This window comes from Phaethon aethereus (genome assembly GCF_964289735.1).
Source record: "Phaethon aethereus genome assembly, chromosome: 28".
Classification (NCBI taxonomy): Eukaryota; Metazoa; Chordata; class Aves; order Phaethontiformes; family Phaethontidae; genus Phaethon; species Phaethon aethereus.
The window spans coordinates 2040803-2066049 of record NC_138604.1 but is presented as its reverse complement, the minus strand read 5'-3'; the positions used below and the strand labels follow the sequence as shown (position 1 = coordinate 2066049).

The window sequence follows — 25247 nt, the reverse complement described above, 5'->3', positions numbered from 1 at the left end:
AGGGACCGGCGTCGTTGCTCGATACCCCAGCGCTAACGTCGCTGAGCTCCTAAAAACGGCTCCTCCCTTTCGCAACACCGGGCTTCTGCCGTCCCCTCGCAGCCGCGGGGCCGGCTGCGGCGTTGGCGTGCGCGCCGGGGCGGCACAGCCCAGGGTGCCCCGTGGTCCTGCGAGGACCAACACGGGTGGCACCGAGCTCCGTCCTGCACCAGGTGCCAGGAACAGAATTTGGACTTTTCCCACCGTTTAGAGGCACGAGGCCAAGCGTGACCTCGCCGTTCCCTGGGGAAGCGGTTGCTTTGCGGGCAGACTTTTCCAAGGAAGCGGCTCAGCTGATTTTCTGCTTAACGAAAGGAGGAAGCAAGGGAGGTGCAAAAACGCCGATTTCCCTTCGCTCCCGAAGCGCGAGCCAGCCCCTGACACGCTCCTCCAGCAAACCTTTCCAAAAGGCTTTACTAGAAATTTATTTTCCTTTCCCTTAGCGGCGGCACACGAGATCAGACCTGCCTCCCCCTCTCAGCCAGAAATTCAGCTTTAAATAGTCCACCTGGACGATCCTCGCCGGCTCCCAGAGCCACCGGTGGAAAAGGATGGGGATGGAAAAGCGCGGTGGGACGCGGCTGCTTCCCCAGGCACGGGCTGCCGGTGCCCCCGGTGCAGGGGGTCAGGCCAGGGCTGGGCAGGTGCCGGGCAGGGCTCAGCCCCGAGGGGATTGCAAAACTTTTTTCACCGCTCAGGCCAAAGCCCCGGCATTTCGCAACCAGTCGCAGAGCAGAGGTCAGGGGAGGAAAAAATTATTTAAAGAAAAAAATGGCTTCTGATTTCTCCCCCGCTGCCGTTGAACCCACGTCCCTGCGTGTCACCGGTGACACCGGCTGCCACGAGCCAGGGGCTCCCTTCCAGCAAAGCCGTGGCCACAGGAGGAGGCCGTGGGGTGAAAATCCATGGGGCAGCCATGAGATCGGGGTGCAAACGCGCTCCAGCCACACTTGCCGGTGCCGCACCGCGCCGCTCACAGGCTGAGCCTTCCCTTCCGAGGCGCCGAGTCTCCCTCCCTCCCTCACGCCTGGCTGTGGGGTCGTATCCAGAGCCCCTCTGCCCTTCTCCCGGGGCTTCAGCGTCTTGCCGGCCGCCCTTAGCCGCAGCCCGGGGACATTTCTCGCCGTGCTTCAGCCCTGCTCTTCGCTCCGCCGCCCCTCACCTCCGCGGCCGGCGTAGCTTGGCTGCGGCGGGGGTCAGCGCGTGCCGGAGGATTTTTCCCCTCGATTCCCCGGGGACGAGCTGGGTTTCCTCCCGCCGGGAACGTGGACATCAGTGCCCGGCGAGCAGAGGCGGAGGTTGGACTGGGCTGCTGCCCGGAGATGCTCAGGCCACGGGCATCATCACGCTGGCGTAAACCGTCGTGGGCTCCTTGTCGGGGCTCTGCGGCAACAGCGGGGAAGCAAAGGGGCCGGTGAGGTGCCCGAGCTGGGGAGGGAGGCGTGGGCCGCGGGTCGCCCCGCGGTGACGCCCAGCGGGGGCGAGGACCGGGGAGCGGAAGCCACCCTCACCTGCGAGAGGGGCGGGAGGCCCCGCGGGGCGGGCGGCTGTGCCGGGGGGCTGCGGGGGGGGCACGGAGCTCTGCCGGCGGCCGGGGCCGGGCCGGTGGCTGCAGCGTAGATGGTGGTGCAAGAGGGGTGCTCGGCGGCGGGGATCTCTTTCTGCTTCTGCATGGAGGGCGAAGGATGAGCAGCGGCCCCCCACGGGGGCCCTTCCCTCCCTCCACGGACCCACCGCATCCTCCCCGATTTGTGCCGAGCAGGACTTGGGGCGGGGGGGGGGAACCCCCACGGTCTGTCCCTAAAGCCACGCTGGGATGCTGGGGAAGCTGCAGCACCCAACCTTATTCCCAGGGATTCCCAGATTAGTTAATTCCCAGCCAGGCTGGCTCCTCGGAAGGGCAAGGATGAGTGACCCCGGGGAGCACAGGGCCACCATTTCATCTGGTGCCTCGCCAGCCGCGGGGCTGTGTTGGCACTCGGTGGCCAAAGCCCGTCACAGAGGGTGCCGCGGGCCAGCGAGGAGGCACCCAGCAACGACCCGGGGCTTTGGGTGCTGCTGCCCAAAGCCAGGCTGCCCCCCTCCGAGACCCCCACCCAAGAAACCCCACCATGGTCGTGCCCGTGCTCCCCGCCGGCCGCGGTGCTCGGGCTCCCATCGCCAAGGGAGCGTTTCCATCGCTAAAAGAGCATTTTTTTCGCCGTCCCCCGCCGCGCGCCGAGGGCGGCTGGGGTGCTGCTGGTCGCGGCTCACCTCCGCCCGCTGCACCCGGGAGTAGACGGTGTGCACCGCGCCGCTCTCGGCCGGCGCCGAGCGCTCCTGCTGCTGGCCGGCTGCGGGGGGAGAAGCAAGTCACCAAGCTGCGGGGGGAGCTGGGACCCCGGGGGGGACACGGGACCCCAGCACTTCGCATCCCGCTCCTGTGCCCCGGGGCACGGCGAGGGCGAGCCCATGCTGGATCCGGCCCCGGCCCCGTGCCCGCCGGTGGTCGGAGGATCTCTGGCCGCCATGGGCAGCTTTGCGAATTTGCCGCTACTCAGGGCATGGGAGGGGTGGGCACAGCCGGGCTGCGGCGCTCGGGGGGAGGATGCTCTCTCTAATTTGGGCTGGGATCATTCAGGTCCCCTTGCGACCGCACAGTACGATCTCAGAAGCCCGTCATCCGGGTAAGGCGCTGGGGAGCGCGTGCAGGTACATCTCTTTTTTCTCTCTTTTTTTTTTTTTAAAGCCAGTTTCCCTCCTGCCTTTTATCCTGTGCTTCGGGAGAGCCACGGTTTGCTCCTTCCCAAGGACCAGGGCACTCCCAAGACGAGGTGCCCGTGGGCATCAGCCCCTTGACCCGTTCGCTGGGGCCAGCCGGGGGCAGCTTCTGGTCCCCCCCCGGCAAGGCTCACCCCATCCACAGACCACCAAGCACCCCAGCACCCCTCCCTCATGGCACTCACCGGCGGACATGGCCAAATGGGTGGCCACGAAGACCCCGATGAGCATCATCACTGTGGCAATGGGCACCACCACCAACAGCACGAGATGCTCCATCCTCAGCCCGGTGCTGCCTGGCATGGGGGGCAGAGAGGGGAGGGGGTCAGCCTCCAGCCTTGGGGCCCAGGATCACCCAGAGCTGAGCAGAACGGGCTGCTAAAAATCTTTCTTTATCTTGTCACCTAATTTTGGGCTGATGATGTCGGTAGAACAGGAAACAAGGGGCAGGAAATGCTTCTCTCAAGCAGGGCTCTCTCTAATCGCCTCCAGACTGCACCAGTCAGCAAAAAAAAAACCTGCTGGGGGCCGGATCGGGGCCAGATAAAGCCCTAAAAACTTCTCCGGCAGCTTCACGGAGGCCTGGGGGGCGGCAGCCCCCGCATCCAACGTCTTTGCGCCGCAGGTGCGCGAGACGAGGGCTCTGGCTCCCACCCCAGGGCGGCACCGGGGCCGTCCCACCACACAAGGGGTTTTGGGGCGAGAGGGCGAGAAACAAGCCCGGAGCCCCCTCGGAGCATCTCGTTTCAGCGTCTCCCTTGCTTAAGGGGAGCAAGTTTTTCCCATGGGGAGATTTTCTCCCATGGGGAGATATTTTTCCCATGGGGATATTTTCCCAGCACAGGACGCTGTGAAAGCCCCAGCGGAGATGTGACTTCACCTCCGGGTCCCCAGGGAAAGTGGGGGAGCTGCCCGGCCCCAGCGAAAGTCCCCCACGTCACGAGGGAGTGCTAGAAAACCCCGGGGAGCGCGAGCGTGGCTTTTGCCCCGCGAGCCTCCGAAGGGTAAGCCGTCGCCGAGGTTTTTATCCTCCCCAAACCACCCGGCGTACGAGCCTCACGCGTTTAAAATGAGCCGCGAGCACCGGGGCGCGGCGAGCGCGGCGGCCGGTGGGACCCGCAGCTCCGCCGCCGGCGTTTACAGGAAGGACCCGGCAACTCTGAGCGGGCGACGCGGTGGCCATTTTTCTTGCAAAAGGCTCCTTTGCGGCTGCCTAAAGCAGCGTGAAAAGGTCCCCTGCAAAGCACGAGCGGGACCGGGAGGCTGGAGAGAGCCGGGTCGGCAGCTGGGGACTTACCCCTTCGCTCGTAGCTGCACTCGGAGGAGTTGAAGGCGACGACCCGGCTGCTGACGGGGTTGCTGGCCGTGCAGGCGCAGGCGACGCTTGTGTTCTGCGGGGCGTAGGAGAGGTGCAGGAGGCTGCCGTTGTGGGTGCAAAGCCCCAGGGTGCCGGTGACCCCGCTGTCCCAGCTGTAGGAGACGTCGTCCCCTCGCTCGGCCGTGCAGTTGAGGGTGACGGTGCAGCTGCCGTTGGCCAGCGCCCAGCCGAGGATCTGGATGCTGGGGTCGGACACCGGCTCTGAAGAGAGGGAGGGAGGGGGCTGAGGTTTGCGTCTGGGCAAGGACGCGAACGTTGCCTCGGTCCCTGCCTGGGGAATCCTGCCGGCTTCTCCTAAATCCCCAGGAGGTGAAGAGGAACCGGTCTTGCCCCGGACCTGCTGCAAACGGCACCAGAGAGGAACGCGGTCTGCACGCAGCCAAAGGCTCCGGGGGTGCCCAGGTGGGGCTGCAAGAGGGTCCTGGACCCACTGCAGCACCTTGCCATGCAGGTGGGCGTCTCCCACCCGCCCTGACCGCCACCCGTCTCCCAGACCTGCTCCCGGGAGCATCCAGCACAGTCTCCCAAAGCAAGCGTGTCTCACCATACACTTCCAGCTGGATCTGCCAGACTTTCTCCTCCGGCCCCTTGTTGACGATGTACTCGTAGAGCTGCCTGTCCTGCCGCGTGGTGTTCAGGATCTCCAGGGAGAAGTCCAGCTTGTGGAAGCGAGTCCGTTCCTGCACGTAGTTGGTGGAGTTGCTGGCCGAGTACTTGAGCAGGATGAGCTTCCTCTGCGGGTCCTCCGTGTCCCGCTTCCACATGGCCGCCCCGAAGCGCAGGGTGAGGTCCTGGAGTTCGGGGGGGATCCGCAATATTGTCGCCTTCCCCAAGGTGCCCAGCACCGTCTCCCTCGCCCCGTGGCCCGTGCCTGGGAGGAGAGCGGAGAGAAGGGCTGAGGCAGGCAGGGAGGCTTGGAGCGGCCGTCTCCCGCCCCATCCCGGCTCTGCCGGAGGAGGGCGGATGCCCACGGAGCTGCGGTAGCCGACGGCAGCGTTGGACCCACCCTGGTAATCTGCAGATTGGGGACGGCTTGGGTTGTGCGAGGTAAATCGTTCGAAAATTGAGCAGATTATCTAACCGCCTTTTCAAGCTCCGGGTTATCCACCACATCCCGCACCAGCGATTGCCGGCGGGTGGGAAAACAAGTCACGCTGTACGTCAGGGCTCAGCGCGAGCTCTGCCCCATGCCCACCCCACAGGGCTGTCCCCAGAACCAAAGGAGTGACCCCCAGCTCTTGGCCCCACATCCTCGCCCCCAGAGGAGGAGCCGGAGGGGAAGCGTTGCCTTCCTCTGCTCTTCCTCCCCACTCTCGCCTTCCCGGAGCCAGGCAAGAGGGTCTCCGTTTGCATCAGCCTCAGCGTTCTCCCGCCTCGGGCACCGCTCTGCGCGCTGGCCGAATCCCGAGTTAAGGCTCTGGGTCCTCGGTTGGCACAACGACAGCCGGCCAGCGCGGTGAAACGTCACCCCCCGGAGCAGGGGAAGGCGCTCGTGGTCCCAGTCCGGTGGGGATGCTGGTCCTGGGAGAAGGGTGCTGGCAGCGGTGGGACCAGCCTGGAGAAGTCCTGGTGGCACCGGAGCAGTCCAGAGGGAAGCGACGCTCGGTGGCTCTTGGCCAAAGCCTGCAGCTGGGTGCGCGTCGTGGCACCCACCTCCCTCGAGCGCCTCAGCTCCAGAAACCTTCTGTGGGCCTTTTCTTGGAGAAACTGCAGGAAGTGCAGCCTCCTGGAGGTGGGCTCAGGTGTAAATCCCAGCTTCTCCTGGTCAAGGTCGTCCCAGGTGTGTTGCTTGGTGGCCACGGAAAAGTGCCCCGAAGACGGGTGTAAGCATCTCCCACGCATCCCAAAGCGCCTCAACCGCCCGAATTTCCTGGAGACCTCTTCTCCCCCAAACCCTCTCCTGTCTTTCGCTGCAAGGCAGTGATTCATATTTGCCCGCACCCCCAGGAAAACAAGTTTGTTTTTTGTAGGAAACAGCGTGGGGAGAGGTGCCAGCTCACCGCTGCTGACGGCCGCCGGCAGCGGGACCGTGGAAAGGACCCCACCGTGTCACCCCCACATTTCCTAACGACTTCTTTCCATCGGGGCGAGGATTTTCCCCAAATGGGAAGAGAAAAGAGGGGGACCTACCCCAGAACAACATGCCTGGGGAAGCCCAGATAAGCCCCGTATCCGCCTCTCCAGCATCCTCTACGGTTCCAGCAAAAACCACAGAGCAAACGCTCCCCCCGCCGCCATCCCCGGTGAGTGCCCCCGCTCATTTTTGCCCCCTCCGCGGCAAAAAACGCGGCGGTTTGAGCTGTCCCGGGGGACTACATCCCCCCAGCAGCCCCGCGGACGCGGCCGTCGCCCCACAGAAACCCCGCGGTCCAGCCGACCCGGTGCCTCAGACGGTTTTTTTTGCCGACGCGTTTACTGTAAAGCCCAGCGTGCAGCCGGGTGATGTGTTTTCTCAGCAACGTGTATTTTTGACGTGCAGCCGTTCGGCTCATTAATTAATTACCGAAGGGAAAAGCCCTTTTTACATCACGTCAGAAAAACCCTCTGCCCTGGCCAGGAGCCTCTCCTTTGCGGAGGAGACGACTCGGCTGGAGCAGGGCTGCAGGAGGAGGGATGTACACGGACGCCGACCGTGCCGAAGCCCAGACGGAGGGGCTGGAGGAAGGCGGGCGACCCGCACCGGCACGGCGCTGGGTCCGGAGCATCCCCCCCACGGCGGGTATTGGGGTCGTGGGACTTTCGCTGTGCCGGCTAGGCAGAAAACCCCGGGGGGATTTGAAAGGCAGGTATTCTAGTAACAGCGAGCCAGCAGAGCCGAGGAGAAACCCCAGCCCTGCCAAGGTCTGCGGTTTCCCGGCCGAGCCCTTCGTTTTACACCCGGTAATTAGACGGATGCAGTGGCGGAGGGCTCACGGGGGGTTTGGGGACGCACGGTATCCCCAGGGAATGGGAGCGGACACCAGGCTGGCACCAAGATGACGGTCAGGATTAGGCACAGCTCCCTTTGCTCTGCTCAGGGGTCCCGCCTCACCCAGGCGCTTCCGCACCGGCTCAGTGCCACCAAAACCCATTTTGCAGCATCCCCCGGGCAGCGGGACGAGAGGACCCAGGCGCCCTGGGGGGTCTGCGTGGTCCTTGCTCCCTGACCAGCTGGCCTGGGGGGTGGATTTCGACGCCTCGAGGACACCGTCGTCCCCAGGACACCGTCCTCAGCCTGCCGGGGCTCTCCGTGCAGCCAGAAAACAGGCGTTGTCCCACCGCCAGTCCCTTTCCACTCACCTCGTGCGCATCCGATTGCTCGGGTACCGTCCCCCAGCCCACCGGCACCTCCCGCTCCAAGACACCCGGTGTCGCAGAGAGACGATCCGCCACGGACCTTCATCCCAAGTACCCCAACCCATGCCGGGTACCAAATTCTTTGCTCGGTGCTATTAATACCCCGTTAAAACTCACGGCAGAGTGCTTCACCGTTGCAGCTACACTTCGTCCATCACCGTCTTCGTTCATTCATCATCTTTTATCCTCTCCTCCCTCAGCCTGACCAGCAGGAGCATCTTGGGGATGCACCACGCATCCAGCTTGGAGTTGCGAGCCATTTATCTTCGATAGAAATATTTAGACTCCCGTCCACCGGGCACACAGCTCCCGACTTCTGAATCACTGACACAAATCCCCAAAACGATCTGAACCGAGTATTTCACGGAGAGGAAAATGTACGTACCCCAAACGTGGCCGAGAGAGATAAGCAGCCAGAGACACGCGCTGCAGCCCATGCCTCGGTTCACGGAGCCTCTGCTGGGGTAGAGTCAGGCTGCTGCCGGGCTCATTATAAGAACCGGTGTACTCAAATCAGAGATGCTGCCCTGGGCCATGTGTTTCCTGTTTTTGGCTGAATGACTCTTTTTTTTTTTTTTTTTTTGTTTTCTTGAGTGGAAATTATTCAAAGTACCGAATGCTTCAGCGGAGACAACCCAAGAGACCTGCAGAAGGAAGCAGAGCCTCGATTTCTAGTTCGTATGGCATCATCCTGCCACGGGTCCGTAACCCAACCCTAAAAGAAGAGGAAACGACCAGCAAGAAATTCATTTCACCTACAGTAACAGCTTCCTGGGGCTGTACGGAGCCTTCAAACCCTGCAACCGCTCCGCCCCCGCGGCAGCGCCGCGGCCGGTCGAGCCCAGCGCCGTGGGGCTGAGACCCAGCCCGAAGCTCGCACCGACGTGCACGGGTGCTCGCCGCCACCATGCCCACCGCTGCAGGAAAGCCCCAAATATTTGGGGCTTAAGCCATAGCCCTGCTTTGGGGCTGCATCAGGTCTCCAAAAACTCACCAAGTCCTCGTTCTCCTGCTGAGGGCTCGGGGAGGTGATCCGAACTCCAAGTTTGCTCCTGTTCAACGCCATCCCCACAGCGGGCGATTGGGGAGGGGGACGGTCCCCGCTCCTGTGGGTGTTCCCCTGGGTGGGGATGGAGCGGGGACCGCAGCCTCCCAGCTCGGTGGAGAGCCGAGGACGGGGAACGCGGGGGAAACATCCCTCCCTTGTTCCGCCGCTGGAAAGGGGCGAGAAAACCTTGGCTGTGTTTGTGTTTTCAGTGGAATGAGTTATTCGCCTCCGTCGGTGCTCAGCCCACGCAGCTTTAAGTGGGAGAAGAGTTTTTTTCCTATTCCTTTCTTCAAGTTTTCGTGGCTTTTTCTGTTTTTCAGAGGTGAGCAGAGGCGGCAGCGGGAAGCAGGAATTCCTCTGCTGTTTTAAACCAAATTTCATTGCCACGAGGCAATAAAGAGTGAACTTACATCCCACCGCTCTGCAGCGGAGCCGGGCTCCGGGACCCCCATGAGTTTTGTCACCAACAAATTATTTCTCATGATAAAATTCCCAAAACCACCCCGGCATCTTGCTAGGCTGCTGCTTCCCACTCAGAAAGCATCTGGCTGAGAAAAAACAACAACAACAAAAAAACCCAAGCCATTTCCCAAAAATCAGCAGTTCACGGAGGGGAAGAGCTCAGCAGAGGCGTAAAAAAGAGAGGATGAGTAAGAGCAGTACGAGGGCACTCGGCTCCGTCTCTCACCGCGCACACGGCAGCGGCTTCGGCTTCGCTGAAACGCGGCGGCGGTTCCTACCGGAGGCAGCCGGCTCCCGGCCTGAGCGCTTGGCCGGATGATGGAGGGGCGAAGACGTCGCCTCGGGGTGTTTCGCAGAGCGGCAAACTGCCCCGACACAAATCCCACCCCGGAGCCGGTGGTCAGGAAGGTCTCCGGTGGATGGGCTCCGCCGGCTCGGCCCCCCAGGCAGGGCAGCAGGGTGGTCCCCAACCCTCCCCTTGCCGCACATGGGTGCCCCACGCTTGGGTGCAGGCTGTGCCGGCACAAAGAAGATCATTTGACCACCAGCTGGTCCAGAAAAAGCCATAAAATCCCAGTATCACCCATAGGGCGCTACCACGGCAGCATGCCCCAGGCTGGGCTGGCATCAGCCAGGAGAAATGGGAGAAATTATTTAACAAGCAAAACCATCAAGGAAAAAAAACCTTCCAGGAAGCACCTGGGGGCACAAAAAACATACAGGCAGTCGCAGAAAAACCTTCCTTAACTGAAAATAACGTTCCTAAATGCCCTTACTTTCCCCATAAGCCCAGGCTGCAGTCTCCCGGCTGGAAAGATGACCGAGGCACGGCACCAGCCTCCGTATTTATTCTTCGCAGGAGGTTTTATGATGCTGGTGCTCAGCGGTCGTCCTGGATTTTGTCAGAGGCAGGATTGCTCCAAACCTCCATATGGGAATGGACCAAGACCCAAGCAAATATTAATTTTTTTTTTTTTTTTTTTTTTGGGAGGGGTGGATTTCTGCAAAAATATACATCGGTGCTAAAACCATCAGCCACCCAGCAGGAATTACCCTGAGCCGCTCATTAGAGCCAGGAGCTGGAACAATCCATGCTCGTTACTGATTTTTCAAACGAGCCAGCGAGGTCCCTGTTGACCCTTTGATGAATCTGGCCAAGAGCCTTTGCTTAGCGATGGCTCCGGGCAGCGACGCCTCTCGGGTTTTACAGCGGCTGGAGCCCGGTTCTCCCCTTTCTCAGGCGGGTTTGCTGGCGCTGGCAGCGTCCCAGGGCTGCGCTGGCCCTGAGACACGTCCCCATCCCTCCTGGCAGGCTGAAGGACCGGCTCCATCACCCACGAGACATCCTCCCGCCCCAACGGGCCCGTGTCCCACGCGCCGGGGCTGGCTCCTCCCGTGGGGGGCAACCGTGGCAGGGCTCCTGTCCCCAGCAAGGCTGTCGGGGGGGAAACCTGGCTCCCTCCATCACCCCCCAGTCCCCGAGCACCCGCTGGGGCTGACCCCAGCTGAGAAGAGAGGGCAGAACAGGCACCTAAAGATGTGGGGTTTAAGGTTAAAATTAATTTAATGTGTACACAGACAGCCATTTCTGAAGGCAGAGAGCGTCCTCGCCCCACCGAACCCTCCCTTGCAGAGAAAGCCGAAGGTGCCACCTTAGCCCTGACCCCTCGGGATGCTCCGGTGCTCCAGACCTGGAGGTTGGGCAGCGCCCAGCTGCACCCGTGCTGGTGTCACTGGTTTCAGGCTGAACACGTCGTGCACTGTCCTGCTCATCGGTCCGGTAAAGGGCAGCACTGGCAGCGGGCAGTGGCCAAAGACCACCCAAGTCCACAGGGAGCCCCAGGGACCCCATTGGGTCTCCCCCACAGATCTGAGGGCCGGGGAGAGGAGGATTTCCGAGCAGTTAACCTTGAATTTAGCCATTTAGATTGCCAGCGTTCTCAAAGCACCATTGCGACAAACCTCATCCCAGTTTTGTCCCAATCTGGAGAACGTGACCTGATTAAAGCAAAGGAGAAAAAGCGAGGAGGGAAACTGAGGCACGGAGCTAACCCTGAAGGCAGCGGCAGAGCAGCCAGAGCCTGGGCTGGTGGCAGGTAAGCTGCTGTGGATGAGACCGGGTACGTGCTGGTGTACCAGACACTGGTTGTACTGGTTGAGCAACCGCGTCTTTCTGCATCCGGCCGGTTTGGGGGCTGCATCCAGGCGCCGGTCCCGTGCGGGGGGTGATGAGACAAGGAGACATGTCAACCGTAGAGAGTCCTTAAGCCAGAGTGAGGAGGAGGAGGAGGTGTCCCAGGGCCACCAGCGCGCTGGTGGTGGTGCAGGATGCGGCAGTGGAAGACTCACCTGGAAGCAGAGGGAGATTCGGGGCATGGGGAGGGCTGGAGACCCCCCAGCCCCCTCCCCAGGTGGGCTCCTGCCACCCGCCAGCCCAGAGCGCAGGGGGAAAAGGGACCCACCGCTCCTGACCCGTGGGCCACCTCCAGCCTGGCAGGGACCCGCTGTCCTCAGGGTCACCGCTGCTGCTCCGGGGACCCTCCAAAGCCAAGGTCACCTTGCAGCCCACCCCACCCGAGTTTTGCCATCGCGTGTGTGCGCCACGGGCGGTACCTGTCCAGGAGCAGGGGTGCCGGTAGGTCAGCGAGGCGTTGTTGGAGGAGACGGGGTTGCTGACTTTGCAGACGTAGGTTTCGATCGAGGGGTCAAAGGAGACGTGCTGCTTAGAGGCACCCACACCCCCCAGCGGGAACTTGCGGGGGGGGATCCACTCGTAGGTCACCCCATCAAGCCCCACCGAGCACTCCAGGGTGGCTTTGCACCACGCCGGGTCATCCCCGATGACTTTGGCACTCACAGTGGGCTTCGGGACCAGATCTGCAAGAGGCAGCGGGATGTCAGAGCCCCCCGGACCCCACGTGGCGCTGGGACCACCCTCCCGTCCTCCCAGCTCACCATAGACCATCAGGAGGATGTTTTCAACATGCTCCTTGCCCGTCTCATCCTCCAGGTAGACCTGGTACATGCTGCTGTCGTCCTTCTGCAGGCAGCTGATTTTTAGGGTGTTGTTGGGGAAGAGCTCCAGGCGACCCTTGTAGGTGCTGTTGGGGTACTGGACCGTCGCCCCGCTGTCCCGGCTGGCGATCTTCACCGAGTCGTTGCGCCGCCAGTGGACTTGGTGGTAGATCCGCTTTCGCGGGCTGGGGCTGAGATAGGCCACCCCATGAACAGCCCCCAGGACCCCCGGCGGGCTGCGCTGCGCCCAGGCTGCTGTGAAAGCACAGCCCGGCGCTGCTTGGCCAGTCGGACACAGCCCACCCCTCCTCGGGGCTCGTCCCCGCCTGGGGACCTCCATTCCTTCCCAGCCTCCTTCCCATCTTCCTCGGAAAATCCAAATATCCCGCTTGCTCACTAATTCCCGACACCTTTGCGCGCTCTCGGCCTCGGAGGCGCGTTGCAGGGACAAGGCCCCCGGCGGCAGGATTCCCACCTCCCCATCCCGAGCACGGGACCACCCAGATTCCCCCGGTGAAGTTTTTTTTTCCTCCTTTGCTTTCATTTTTGGGGTCTTCTCCCGGCTCCAGGCTCACCCGGAGCAGCCCCTCGCTCCCAGCTTGGTGGCGGCGGTGCCGGGGGCTGCTGTGGGAAGGGAGCCGGTGGGTCACACCTCGGGAGGCGAAAAGCCGGGCGAGAGAGCGGGGACAGGGAGGGTTTACCCATAGGCACATCCCCAAAGCCATCTCCCCTCAACCCAGAACCCTCAGCCCGAGGGAACCCGCCGCCATACCTTGCGCGATGAAGAGGAGGAAGAGGAGCGCCATTGTAAGCCCGGTCGCCATCTTCTCCCTGCATCCGCACCCAAACCCCGGGGTGGAAATCCCCCTCGCCGGGCAGCCGCTCACCGGGGACCCCCCCAGCCTGCAGCCCCCTGCCAGCGCCTCTAAACCCGGGGCTGGGGGGGCTCTGCGGGAAAGGGGCTGGCGGGGCGGCCACGCAACTGGGAACCAGCAGGAACCCACCGCGCTTCCTCCCTCGCTTCCGGGCTCCCTCCAGAACGTGTCACCTGCTCAGGGTTGGCAAAACGTCGAAGGTTTGCAGGGGGTTCGGCGGCGGCGAGAACGGGTGGCAGCCCCAAGCCTCCCCGGGAGACGCCGCGCGCGGGACCCCGACCCACCCCCCGTCGGAGTCGTCCCGCCATCCCCACGGTAAATGAAACGCAGCCCCCCCAGGGGTCACATCTCCCCTTTACAGCTGCTATAACCACCCACAGGGTTCCCGTTTCCCCACCTGCAGCCCCCAGGTCTGCGTCCTCGCGTGGGTCTGGCCCCCGGCCGTGCCAGCGAGCAGCCCCAGCTCGAGCCGGGACCACCGGCACCGGCATTCGGGGGGTTGCTATGACCCCGGCCGGCAGGCGACGGGCGCAGGCGGGAAGGAGACGGAGGGACGACGCGCACGCCGCAGCCCCAGCACGCTGGCCTGCAACCAGGGCAGGTGCTTAGCACGAAGGATTTTAATTACAGCCCGAATTCCTTCCTGAAAGACGCCATTTCAGGGCCTTTGTCCGGCACCGGCCGAGGGATGCCGGGGCAGGGAAGCCAGCGCAGCCTCGGTGTCAGGGGCAAACGGCCGCTGGCGTCTTCCCACGCGCCGCCGCAGCCGTGAGCGAGGAGCAGCCGGGGCTGACCCCGGTCGTGAACAAAGGGCGACGGCAGCACCCGCTGAGCCCTGACCCAGTTTAATCTCAGCCCTGAGCGGTCCCCGTCCATGGGGGAAGAGATGCGATGTCAGCGTGGGGCGACGTCAGCACGAGCACGCCCGCAGCCACGCGATGATGCTGCAGCCGGGTCACTGGCACCCATCCGGTGCCACCGCAGCGCCAAGCGCCCGCCGGCTCGTCCCCGCGCCCGGTTACACCGCGCTGATAGAAACCGGTCGAGATGGGAAAGCAAACTTCCCCGGCAGGGAGCGAAGCGCTGCCCAATTATCTCCGATACGCAAAAAGCAAGTGATGAGCATAAATTACAGCGCCGTGATGGAGCGCGGCTCCGGCGGGAGCCCGATGTGCCGATGGGTGCGGCAGCCCCCAGGCTCCACGCCGTCGCCTTCCGACGTTTCCAGGAGAGGGGGGACCCGGCGTTTCGGGCTGCGCAGCCCCCGCAGCCCAGCCAGGACACCAGGGCGTCCCCAGCGCCTGCGCCGAAGGATTTCCATCCCCTCCATCGTGCCTGAACTTTTCCCACTGAATTCGGCCGGCCACGGGGCCCCGCTGCCGCCCCTCCGTCAGTGCCCGCCGCCACGTGCGGGGGTGGGACGCCGTTACGGCGCGAGAAGTATTTGCCTCACACCTGCACATGGTGTGAAAAGCGTGAAAGAGTCGTGAAAAGCGGAGGATGGGGCTCGGGAGGGCGTAAAGCAGCCCGGCACCGGCGGCAGGGCCGGCGCACTGTGCCCGAGCCCCCATCCGCACCTGCCCGGCCCCCTAAATTCCCTCGTTGTGGCAGCCAGCCACCCCCTCCCTCCCCGCACCAGCCTCCCAGCGCAGCTCCGGTTAATGATCCCAGTTAACGCTGGTTTCCCAGGGAGCAGCCACAGAGCTATTGTGATCCGGGAATGGGGCGGGAGGGGAGCCTCGCGGAGCTGCCGCTCCCCGTGCTGCCATCCACGTGCCACGTTTCATGTGAATCCCAAAGAAAAGCGCCTTGATCTTGCCTTCAGGAAGATCTTTGAAGCCAGAGCCCCTCTTTCTCCACCTCCTTCTCCCAGGGCCACTCGTGCTGTGGGGGTACGGGACAACTTTATGTGGGAAAGGATGTGGAGGCATGTCCGGGCTCAACTCGCTGTGCGGCACCCGGAGCCGTGCCCAGCCCAGCCGGTGCAGGGACCATCCTGCCCGAAGCCGATGCCCATGGTCACCTCCCCCATACCCGACACACACGGTCAAATCTTTGCAAAGTGCATCTCCACACGAGACCCCGTTCGCTTCAGAGGTTCCCGAGCCACAAACAAGGCAGTTCCCACTCGCTCCCTGCGCCCAAGGTACATCTCAGGCTATAAATAGCCAATTAAGATAATTAAACAAGCACCACAATTGTCTCATGCAGTTCAGCTCAGATTCACACCTAAAAACAAATTTCTGAGGTGTATCAACCTAAAACACCCACAAAACCATCACACAGGCACATCACACGTACCCTCTTCCCCCACGACCCAGCCTGCCCGATTTCCCACCCATCTCCTCTGAAGACAAGCGTCCATCACCGCGGCTTTCCTCCTTCCCTCACAAGAAAACCGCCGAGGCGCAGCTGGAGTTTTGCGGCATCCTTGCAAACACCCATGTCTGACCAATTCCAACCCGAGCGAGCCCCCGGCTTTGCTGGGAAGGGTGCTGGTGGGTGCTGGAGGTCTCTAGGTGCTCCGGGAGAAGAAGCCCGTAGGGAAGGTCTTGTCGGGGCACTAGGAGGGGTGGTGGCCAGCCCGAGCCGGAGCTGGGGTCTGCAGCGGGGTACGCCAGCGTCTGGAACCCCCCGTAGCCTGCAAGGAAACGGGTAGGGCTTAGCACACCGCGGTCCCTAAAATCCAACGAGCTTTGGGGATACCCAGGGCTCATCTCCCCATCATCCCGGTGTCTGTTACCTCTATGCAGGCGGTGGAAACCAAAGCTGGGTCCAGCCTTTTCCTCTTGAGGGAAGGGGACTGCGGAGCAGAGCGAGAACCCGCCGTTAGGCAACGCGCGAGCCGGGTGGTGAACCCAGCACCCGGTTGACTAACCGAGGGGACCCGGGTTTCTGTGCCGCTGCAGAGGGGCCGGGGTCACGGCGGGGCAACCTCACCTTCCTGGTGGGCTGAATCGTGGAGTAGATGGTGCAGCTTTTGGGTTCCTGAGGGCGGCTGGCTCCCTGCCAGGGAGAAACGGTCGAGGTGGGCAAAGAAAAAGGAGTTTTGAGCAAAAGGGGTGGTCTTGGCGGCTGCCGTGGATGCGTCCGGCCCGGGGGCTGCACAGCCAAGCCCACGGGGCAGCTCCAGTCCCCCCCCTCGCCGGCTCAGGACTGACCCTACCTGCGTTTTGGTGCAGATGACGGCGTAGATGGTGTTTCCTCCCACGGTGGCCTCACCGGTCCCACTCTGCGGGAGAAAGCAAGCCCATACTGGTTACAGGAGGCAACGCGGGGGTGACGGATGTTTCCAGAGGTCCTGTCCCTCCGGGCAGTGCGGGGAGGGGACAGCCCCAGCACTCACGGGGTCTTGGCCGGTTTGGGCTTTGCCCACCTCCTCGTAGACGGTCAGAGTCTCCTCGATATGTCCTGAGGGAGTTTGAAGGGTCAGTGTGAGATGGTGGACATGTTAGAGCCCGCAGACTGGGGGGTTCAGCCCTCAAGCAAAGCAAAGCAGAGGGAAGAAAGAGGTCCCTTGGTAACTGGGAGGTTCTACTTTGTTGGCTCCTGGCAGGGGCTGGGGACAGATGCTCCAACCCAGAAAAAAATGAATATCCAAGCCCAAAAAGTCCTCTCGATCCCATGGGACGAGGCCTCCAGGTTTGGGCACCAACGCTTGGGCTGCTGGGGTGCTTCATCTACCTCATCAACCTGGACCATGCGGCCTCAGCAGGGATGGGCAAAGGCTTCATGCCCTGAGCAGCGCCCGGTGTTGGGGGGACCGTGCCCGGTGACTTATCCCGCATCCGCCCCAGGAGGAGGGAGAACCCCAGGGCCAGCACAGGAGCTTTAGGAGCGTGACAGGAGGAGGGGGCTGCACAGTCGAAACCCCGCGGCTGCCTCTCCCCCAAGCTACCGCGCCAACCCTGGGGACAAACCTCCCGGGGGTTCCTTTCCTCGCTTCCTGCACCAGTAGCGAGTGACAACGAAGGCTACGCAGGTGGCCAGTGCCAGCCCCAGGGACACGGCCACTGCCCACCATGGAACGACGCTGAAAAGCCCTGGGGAGGAAGGAGAGGAGATGGGGAGACCTTCAGTGCGGGGCAGAACCTCGAGCCATGTCTGAACGCTCTCCATCACAGCCTGCAGAGGACAGACCTGGCCAGGAAACCTCAGCCCCGGCTACATCACCCGTGCTCGGCTGTCACGTTTCCTTTCCCAGTAGAAGCTGGGAATATTTTGGCATCAGTGTGGCGTCCTCCACAGTATCACTGGCCCAGGCAGGGCAACAAAGGGCCCCAAGAGAGGGCTAGAAGCGGTGCGGCTTCTGCACCCCCTAAATCCTGCTGCTCCAGAGCTGAGGACTAATTACCTGGGGCCGCAGCGCGGCAGGCTACCGTGATGTCGGTGCTGGCCGTGCCCCAGCTCACCAGGTTGCTCGCGTTGCAGCAGCAGACAGTGGGGTCGGCGTCCCCGTGGACCTGCAGGTGCAGCCGGGGCTGGTGCTCCAGGGCTCCCAGGGGACCCCCGCCACAGGACCAGCTGTAGGAGACGCTGCCGGCACGGGGCACGATGCAGACCAGCGAGAGGTTGCACCAGCCCTGCTCCCGGTGCAGGATGCGTGCCTCCAGGCGCGGCTGGTGGATGGGCTCTGTGGGGACAGAGCCGGTGAGACAGGATGGGGCGAGGGGACAGGTTGACGGGATGTTGGGGACCCGGCCACTCACCCCACACCGACACGTGGAAGCACAGGGTGGTAACAACACCCGACGTCTCCTCAAACTCTGCCTTATAGACCCCACTGTCTGCTGGGCTCACTCGGCTGATCCTCAGGGAGAAGGTTTCCTCCTGGAAAACGGCTCTCCCACAAAAAGGACCCCTGGAGAATTGGGCAGCTTTATTCTTCTCAGCGGTCAGGATTCGGTTCTGGGATCCTGCGTCCAGCCTCACTCTCCACTCGACCTTTGCCCACCCCTGCGGGGGTCTCTCCGGCAGCAGCTGCAGCGTTCCACCGGCAGACACGGCTTCTTCCCGGCACTCCAGGGGTCCTAAAGCAGAGCAGGGTGAGCAAGGGCCCGCGGCCCTGGGAGATGTTCCATGGTTGGGGAGGGGGCACGGCCGCTGCAGCCCACCCGTGCCCCAGACCCACAGCCCCTTGCTCCCCGGAGGCAAGCTCAGCCTGGCTCCCCGTTGCCATGGTGGGGGGTACCCTTCCCTCTGCGCCATCCGGGGCTGGTTGCGTGTCTGTTCACACCCACAAGTTGCGGATGCTCACGCAATACCCCCCGCCCGGCCCAGAGCGGGAATGGCTGCAGACCCTCTGGTCACAGCATCTGGTTGCTCATTTGTGCCCGAGCTCCTTCCTTGCCTGTCCATCCTGGGGAACAGCAGGGATTTCACCCCTAGACCCTTTTTTCTTGAGTTTCTGCACTTGCCTCCCTCTTTGCAGTGCAGCCCCAGATGTCAAGGGATGCAGATAAAAAAAAGCCCCTAAAACAAACGAGCAGCCACAGGCGCTGTGCACACACGGGCTTCCTCAGGGCTGCGTGTGGTCGGGGCAGCGCCGGCAGTGAACTTCACACAGTACAGCCCCACGCAACCGCCCATCTTGCAGCTTTCTGCAAAGCCCGGCTTGCACAGCCATCAAGTCAAGCCCCAACCTCCAGGAGCTCGGCTTAGCTCACCCATCCCAGGGCCCACAGCAGAGCTTTGCCTCCGTGAACCAGTCCGAGCACCAAGCCGTGCTCGGAGGGCACCCACGGAGCCACCAGCTTTGCTACCCTAAGTGGGTCCAGCTTAAACCTTGTTTTTGCAGAGCCACAGACGTGAGGATGCCTGCCCTCCCCAGACCCTACTCAGCAGACCTAGGAATACCAGCAACTGGAGCAAGCAAAGGCAGAAGCATCCTCTCTCCTGAGGAAATGACAGGGCAGGCTCAGGAGCAGGATTTATCAGTTCCCCCCACCCCAATGGCTCACACCTGGGACCTGCAGATCAGCACAAATGGGGCCCTTCCCTCTGCTCCAGGTACTAAACAGCCTGCAAGAAATGGGGGTTATTGCTTACTGCTGCTTTGCAGGCATCTAGTACTGCAAGAAAGATGCAGCACTAAATATCTAAGTCCCTTACCCTAGGTTCCTGGGGCAGTGGGTGTGTAGAATTGGGGAAGAAATAATGCAAAAATACATTCTATAGCCTGGAAGTATGCTTATAACCCACTACCTACAGCCAGCGTGAGCTCTGGGGCCGGTGCAGCATGCCCCGGGTTAACCACGCCAGCACCTGTGGGGAGGCTTTGTAGCTCAGCTGAGCCCATGGTTGCTGCAAGATGCTGCTGCTTTGAGCAAGCAGCACCTCATCTTGTGCACCCCTGTGCAGGGAGAGCCCCCCCAGCCCTGCACCATCAAGGTAAGCAATGGGGCTGGGAGATGCATCTCGGGGCGGCGAGAGAGGGAAGGTGGAGGTGGGCTCCCCAGGAGCCAGGAAGCTTGGCACCATGTGGGATACAGAAGTGCTGGGACATGCTCCAGGTGCTAAGCTGACCCCCAAACCTGGGTGTTTCTCCGCTCCCCTCGAGCAGAAGTTGCTGGTTTTAGGAAAAAGACCCTCAGTCACCAGCAAGCTCCACTGAAATCACGGGGGAAAGGTGCTGTGTCTGCTCAGCGGAGAGACCTGGCCTCGAAAAGCTGTATTTCTGGGTGCAGGAAAGGTCAGGGCCGGCGCGGGGTGCGGGTGCTGCTCCGGCAGGCAAGTTCTTTCGGACAAGCCCTGTGTGCTGCAGGCAGCAGCGCTGCCCGCAAGCGGGAACCAGCACCCTGTGAGAGCCGTTCCGGCTCTACCCGCTCCGGGCAGGAGCGGGCGCAGGGAACTGAAGAAAAGCCCCCCAGAAAACCCCACCCAGCCCCGCTCCATCTCCCCGGGGACCCTGAGCCCGGCTCGCTGCCCGTGACCCCGCAGCCCTCCCCGCAGCCAGGGCCCGCGGCACGGCCAGCTTTCCCTGGCAGGCAGCGGCACCGGCTCCCGGCCCGCGCACCCTCCTGCTCTGCCCGCGGGCGCTGCCGGCGCAGGCAGCAGGGCTCACCCACCGCCTCCTCCCCCCTGCGCTCCCAAGCCGAGCGAGCCTCCGTCCTCCCGGCGAGCCCGGCACCGCCTGCCCTCCTCACCTCGGCCACCGGCCGAGGCCGGCAGCACCAGGCACAGCAGCACCGGCAGTGCCAGCGGGCGCCGGGGACCCTCGTGCCGGCGCATCTCCGGGGGGGCCCCCGAGCGAGCTCCGCGCAGCCAGAGAGGTGCGAAACCCCTGGGAGCCGGCGACTGCCCGGTAGCAACTTCCTCTCCCGCCTGCGGTTCCTTCGCACCCTCCGCCCCTGGGCGATCTCGTCCGCGCTGCCGCTCTCGCCCCCGCTGTCCCCCCGCAGCCACGGGGTGGATGCCGGGGTACCCCGGGTCCCCGCGGCGGGGAAGGACGCGCTGCCGGCTGCGCCGGTGAGCTCGGCTGTGGGGCTGGGCGGCTGCGAACCTCAGAGGAAACTAATTTTAATTACGGGGCTAGGGGGGGTTGGTCGGTTTTGGGGGGTTGTGCTTTCCCTTTGCAGCTTGCTTCGGGAGGGGAAGCTGCGCCAGGCGCCGCGCGGCAGCGGCTCGTAACGTGCGGACGTGGCCGGCGCCCCGACCGCTGGCCAGGGATGGCCCCGAGCAGCAGGATCGGGCCCATGGGGGAGCAGTGCCCGGCCCAAAGACCCCCGTGCCTTGGGATCAGGGAGCAGCGCAGCCCAGCCGGGGGGCTCCCAGCAGGTGGCGGGGGGGGCAGCGGGTGCAGAGCCAGGGCTGATCCCCCCCCAGCACCTGCCCTGACCTCCCACCCCAACTCCCACCTTGCCCTGGGACAGCCATGGAGCACGTCACCCATCTCCTTCTACCCAGCCCAAAGTAAGCGCAGGCAGCTGGCACGTGGCTCTGCCACAGGCGCTGCAATGAGTTGTGTCCAGCCTCTGCGCAGGGCATCCACGTGGGGCTGGCAAGTTCCTTTAGAAACTGTTTTTATAGCACTCCCAGGGTCAGTGCTTGGCTGCGGGTTGGTTTTTGTGTGGTGGTTTGTTTTTTTTTTCCTGTGCAAACTCGCAAGCAAATGGCTTGTCGTGGGATCAGAGCAGTCTCTCAGGTTGTCGGGTGGAAAAAAAAAAAAAACCACAAACTGAAGCTGAAAGCAAAAGACTCTTTTTGAGGGTCAGAAAGCCTCAGCACTATGGGTATCGCTTAAATTGGGCCATTTAGAAGGAATTGTTGTGAAAAATTGTCCATTTTTTTAAGAAAAGGCTGTGTGTCCAGGGAAAAATGCTCTGCTTGCGAGGATTTGGCTTGCTGTCGGAGACAGCCTTTCCCCTGCCTTTGGAAAATGGGATTCCCTTTATATTAGCCTTAGATAACAAATAGATATTGGGAGAAAATCACAGATGCCCAGGGATGGACAGAGCTGGGCTGTGCCGGGTGTGGGACCCCCCCTGTGGCAGCGATGACTGTGCCCCCTCCCCAGTCATGGAGCATCTCCCAGGGCTGCAGGCCCTTGCCCACCCCTCTCCGCTTTAGGACCCCTGGAGTGCTGGGAAGAAGCCGGAATGCCACACCTGCTGCCAGAGAAACCCCCACAGGGATGGGCAAGGAGAGCGAGGCTGGATGCAGGGTCCCAGAACTGGATCCTGACTGCCGAGAAGAAAGTTGCCCCATCCTCAAAATGTCTTTTTTTTTCTGGGAGAGCTGTTTTCCAGGAAGAGACCCTCTCCCTGAGGATCAGCCGAGTGAGCCCAGCAGACAGTGGGGTCCACAGGGCAGATTTTGAGGAGACATCAGGCGTTGTTACCACCCTGTGCTTCCACAGGTGGGTGTCGGGTGAGTAGCTGGGTCCCCATCACCCGGTCCCCACCGCCCGTTCACCCCGGTGAGCTGGAGCATGGAGAACGTCAAGGTCGTGGCAGCCAGCCCTGTGGGCTGCAGCCTCAGGTTTGTGGGACAAGTGGTTTTTGGGGCAAGTTCCTGCTTCTCCAGGTCCAAAATGAGCTTTGGGACTTAAATCCATAAGTGGGGGATATAGCCACAGGCTGGGGGTTCAGAGCAGCATGCAGTCGGCGCGCAAGGCGCTGCGTGGCTGTGAACCGGTGCTGGAGGCGGTGGGGATGTGGCAGGATCGGTCCCACCAGTGCTCTGAGCCTGTGCTGTGGGCACCCCGGCCTTGGTGCCCTGGGAGGGGGGCAGGAGATGTCCTCCCCCATCCCCAGCTTCTGTCCCTATCCGCAAGCGTTTCGTGATCCTGCTGCGGAGCGAAGGGGCTACTCTGCCTTCCCGGTGCCGGGTCGCGGCCGTCACGCACGTCCTCGCCCGGCAGCAGGGACCCCCTTCCCGCGGCGCTCCCGGCTCTTCGGGTGGGGGGTAGGACCCCCCCAAATGAGAAGCTTGCAAAGCAGCTGCTGGCCCCCACCCCACTTCGTGCACCAGGTCAGGCCTCAAAACACCCCGACAAATGAGCTGCTTTTAACCGCGGTGAGCGTTAACCCTCCTCAGCACGGATTAAAGAAAAAAAATCTACCTTTTTTTCCCCCTGGTATTCTGTATTTTGGGTTCTTGAGCAAGTTCTGGGCTGTTCTGTGGAGGGGACAGACCAAATGGGCTGCAGTGGTTTTCACCCCAAAGATGAGGCTTCCCTCTAGGGCAAAGCTTCCCCACACACCAGAAGAGACCCCCAGGGTGGGGTTCTCCCTCGAGGGTTTGAACAAACAGGGACACACTCCGCTGCCCGGCATCCCACTGGACCCCTCGCTCCGGGATGGAGCCTTCCCAATGCTGGGATGCAGGGACCGAGAAGCATCACCCCAGCCTTGGATTAATTCTCCTCCCCATCCTTTAACCAAGCAGCTCGGCGCATCGCCTGCTTGTTGCCGGTGGTTTATCCTCTCTCCCAAATATCTTAACTCCACATCTGCCGCGTTTAGATACGCTGCGGATGGGGGAGCCACGTGGAAGGAGCGTCGTGTTATCGGGGCGCAGCAGCAGTTTGTTGGTCCCTTCTCTCACCCCGGCTGACACTACCAGCAATTTAACAAGGTGGTATGATATTAAAGCACTCGTCCTGAAAGCGGCATTCTTGGCTTTTCCTGTGCCAGCGGGGGTGCCACGGCCCCACTGAGGCCAGGCATCCCCCGTGCCATCCCCTGCCCGGCAGCATCCCCCGGGGCCGGTGGGTCGCAGGCGGCTGCGGTGCCGCTGGAAGAGAGCAAGAGGCTCCGGGGCCAGCGGCCCCTAATCCGATCACCCCACCGTCTGCTTCTGGCCTCCGATCCGCGCCGCTAATCACCTTACGGTAAGCTCATTGCCTCCGCAGCGGCCCTGAGCCGTTCCCCGGCCCCGCTGCCGGGCTGGGCGCTGGCAGGGAAACCGGCTGGGAACCGGGTGATGCACGGGATGAGTTGGGGACCAGGGGTCCCCGCTGCCAAACAGCCGCCCCACGCAGGGGCCGTTGGCCGGTTCTGCTGGGAACCGGGCAAACGGGTGGGAAAGGGGCTGATTCCCGGCAACAGCCTTGGAAAAAGGCCGCGGCATCGGGAGCAGAGAGGGATGGGATTGGCTCAGCCTCTCCGGCAGCCGGAATGAGTTTCCTGCAAGCGTGAAACCTGCCGGCGTGCCCAGATGTGTGCACCCAAGGATGCCCAAGCCGATGGGTCCCTGCTCCATCACCCAGCAGGAACCAGGCTGCGACGGCTTCCACCCCACCGGTGGGGGAAACTGAGGCACAGCCTGAGCCCACAAGCCCAGCTGGAGGAGCTCCGGCGGCTTTCCCTCCCCACACGGTGCCGTGGGACACGCCAGCTCCCACGGCCCCATCCTCCCCCTCACAGGCAGAGGAGCAAAAAAACTAATTAAGGCTACAAAGGGAAAAGCAGCGTTTTGCAAGGTTGAGAACCTCCGCTCCGGAGCGGAGGCTGAGCCGATTAATTAGAGCTTTTGTCTGTGGCTCCGTTCAACATGTAGGGAACAATTTACATCAAGGGGACCTTCCCCGGGCTGGAGGAACTTTGCCCAGGGAGCGCAAGAATGGGGGGGAAAAGGGGAAGGGAACGAAAGGGAAACATTTACCACGTTTCACGGACCACGTTGAGGAGGAAGGGAAGATGCTGCATACTTGAAGCACCGCATTGCAGAGGATGTTTTTATTCAGCGATCATCCGCGGTTTCTCATTCCCCTTCCAGCTAAATTTGGCCCGTGAGATGCGCAGGCGAGGAGGGCGGCGGAGGGCTGGGGAGGGGGTTCTGCGCGGGCAGAGCTGCTTGCGTGGCGGCGCGACGGCTCGGGGACGCGGGGCTGCTTTCCTGGCTCCGGCATCCCTCCGGTGTTGGGGAATGCGGCCGGTATGGCCAAACCAGCTGCGTGGGGCAGGTGATGCCGCAGGATGGGAGTGGGAAGCGTGCAGCCATCCCCCACGAGGCTTTCACACAGATGCCACCGTCGGGGTCCCTGTGGGGACCCCCACAGCCCCCCCCCCCCTTTCTCAGGCAGCTTTTTAAATGCTTTTCCGTTTTAATGAGCCTGCAGCCCATCCCCGCAGCATCCCACCTGCGCTCCGCTTCTAAACCACGGAGGGAGGAAAAGCTGTATTTATTTTTTTTAAGCAAAATCCTCTCCCAGGCCGGAGCGTGGCTCTGCCCGGGAGGTGGCAGCATGCGACCGCGCTCGCTGGCAGCCGGGCCGGGCTTGTCCCTGGGGTCCCAGGCCTGGCCTTGGCTGGGGTCCCTGACCCCCCACACACATCCATCCCACGGGAGCTGAGCCCTGACTCCGTGCACTGATCCCAGATCCCTTGGGGAAGGAATAACCAAGGTGGAAGCCTTCGCTTTGGAGCGGGACGGGGATGCGGGACAGGTGGTGCTGGGATTGCATCCAGGGGAAAGCAGGTTTCCACCGAGGGCATCTGACACCCCCGCCCCCAGCTAAAATCCAGCCGTGCTCCCATTCCCAGCTGCCTCCGATGGGAAAAGGGCCGGGATGCACAGGGGAAGGACCCCCAGCCCCAGCTCTGGCCGGTCGCACCCCACAAGCGGGATCCTAAACCCCTGCCTCCCCTCTGCTGCCGGTGCCGTCGCCTCCACCGGGTTATGCATCATCCTCACGAGACACCGGTGAAGCAGGAGCTGCCCCTTCCTCTCCCGCCCGTCCCGGGGCAGAATCGGGCCCTGGCACGTCCTGGCAAGCACCAGCCACCGCCGCTTCCTCCGCAAAGCCCATCCCACCCGCCAAGTCACCGCTTCCCTCGCCCCATGAGCACTCGTGTCCTTCCCGGCGGCGAGTCTTGTGCAATCCCTCTCC

The 25247-nt window shown here is 62.7% G+C and overlaps 3 protein-coding genes across 3 annotated transcripts; all 3 read right to left on the bottom strand.

Annotated features, from left to right (window-relative positions):
* Positions 1 to 1365: 1365 nt before the first annotated feature.
* Positions 1366 to 8543, bottom strand: LOC309414136 (signaling lymphocytic activation molecule-like; the record flags this gene model as incomplete). Its single annotated transcript, XM_082011418.1, has 7 exons — positions 7899 to 8543; positions 4722 to 5048; positions 4097 to 4378; positions 2985 to 3095; positions 2293 to 2372; positions 1551 to 1706; positions 1366 to 1422 (listed from the first exon to the last, which is right to left on the bottom strand). Exons 1-7 carry the CDS (start codon positions 7948 to 7950, stop codon positions 1366 to 1368), a joined length of 1065 nt encoding a protein of 354 aa, XP_081867544.1. The 5' UTR covers positions 7951 to 8543.
* A 2743-nt stretch (positions 8544 to 11286) lies between these two features.
* On the bottom strand, positions 11287 to 12378 carry LOC309414251 (CD48 antigen-like; the record flags this gene model as incomplete). Its single annotated transcript, XM_082011548.1, has 3 exons — positions 11287 to 11372; positions 11637 to 11900; positions 11979 to 12378. 3 exons carry the CDS (start codon positions 12376 to 12378, stop codon positions 11287 to 11289), a joined length of 750 nt encoding a protein of 249 aa, XP_081867674.1.
* A 1984-nt stretch (positions 12379 to 14362) lies between these two features.
* Positions 14363 to 20788, bottom strand: LOC309414250 (natural killer cell receptor 2B4-like; the record flags this gene model as incomplete). The annotated part of the gene is made up of 10 exons (XM_082011547.1): positions 14363 to 14368; positions 15854 to 15919; positions 16080 to 16145; positions 16260 to 16324; positions 16834 to 17038; positions 17275 to 17546; positions 17623 to 18139; positions 18962 to 18984; positions 20059 to 20406; positions 20770 to 20788. 10 exons carry the CDS (start codon positions 20786 to 20788, stop codon positions 14363 to 14365), a joined length of 1587 nt encoding a protein of 528 aa, XP_081867673.1.
* Between the last annotated feature and the right edge of the window lie 4459 nt (positions 20789 to 25247).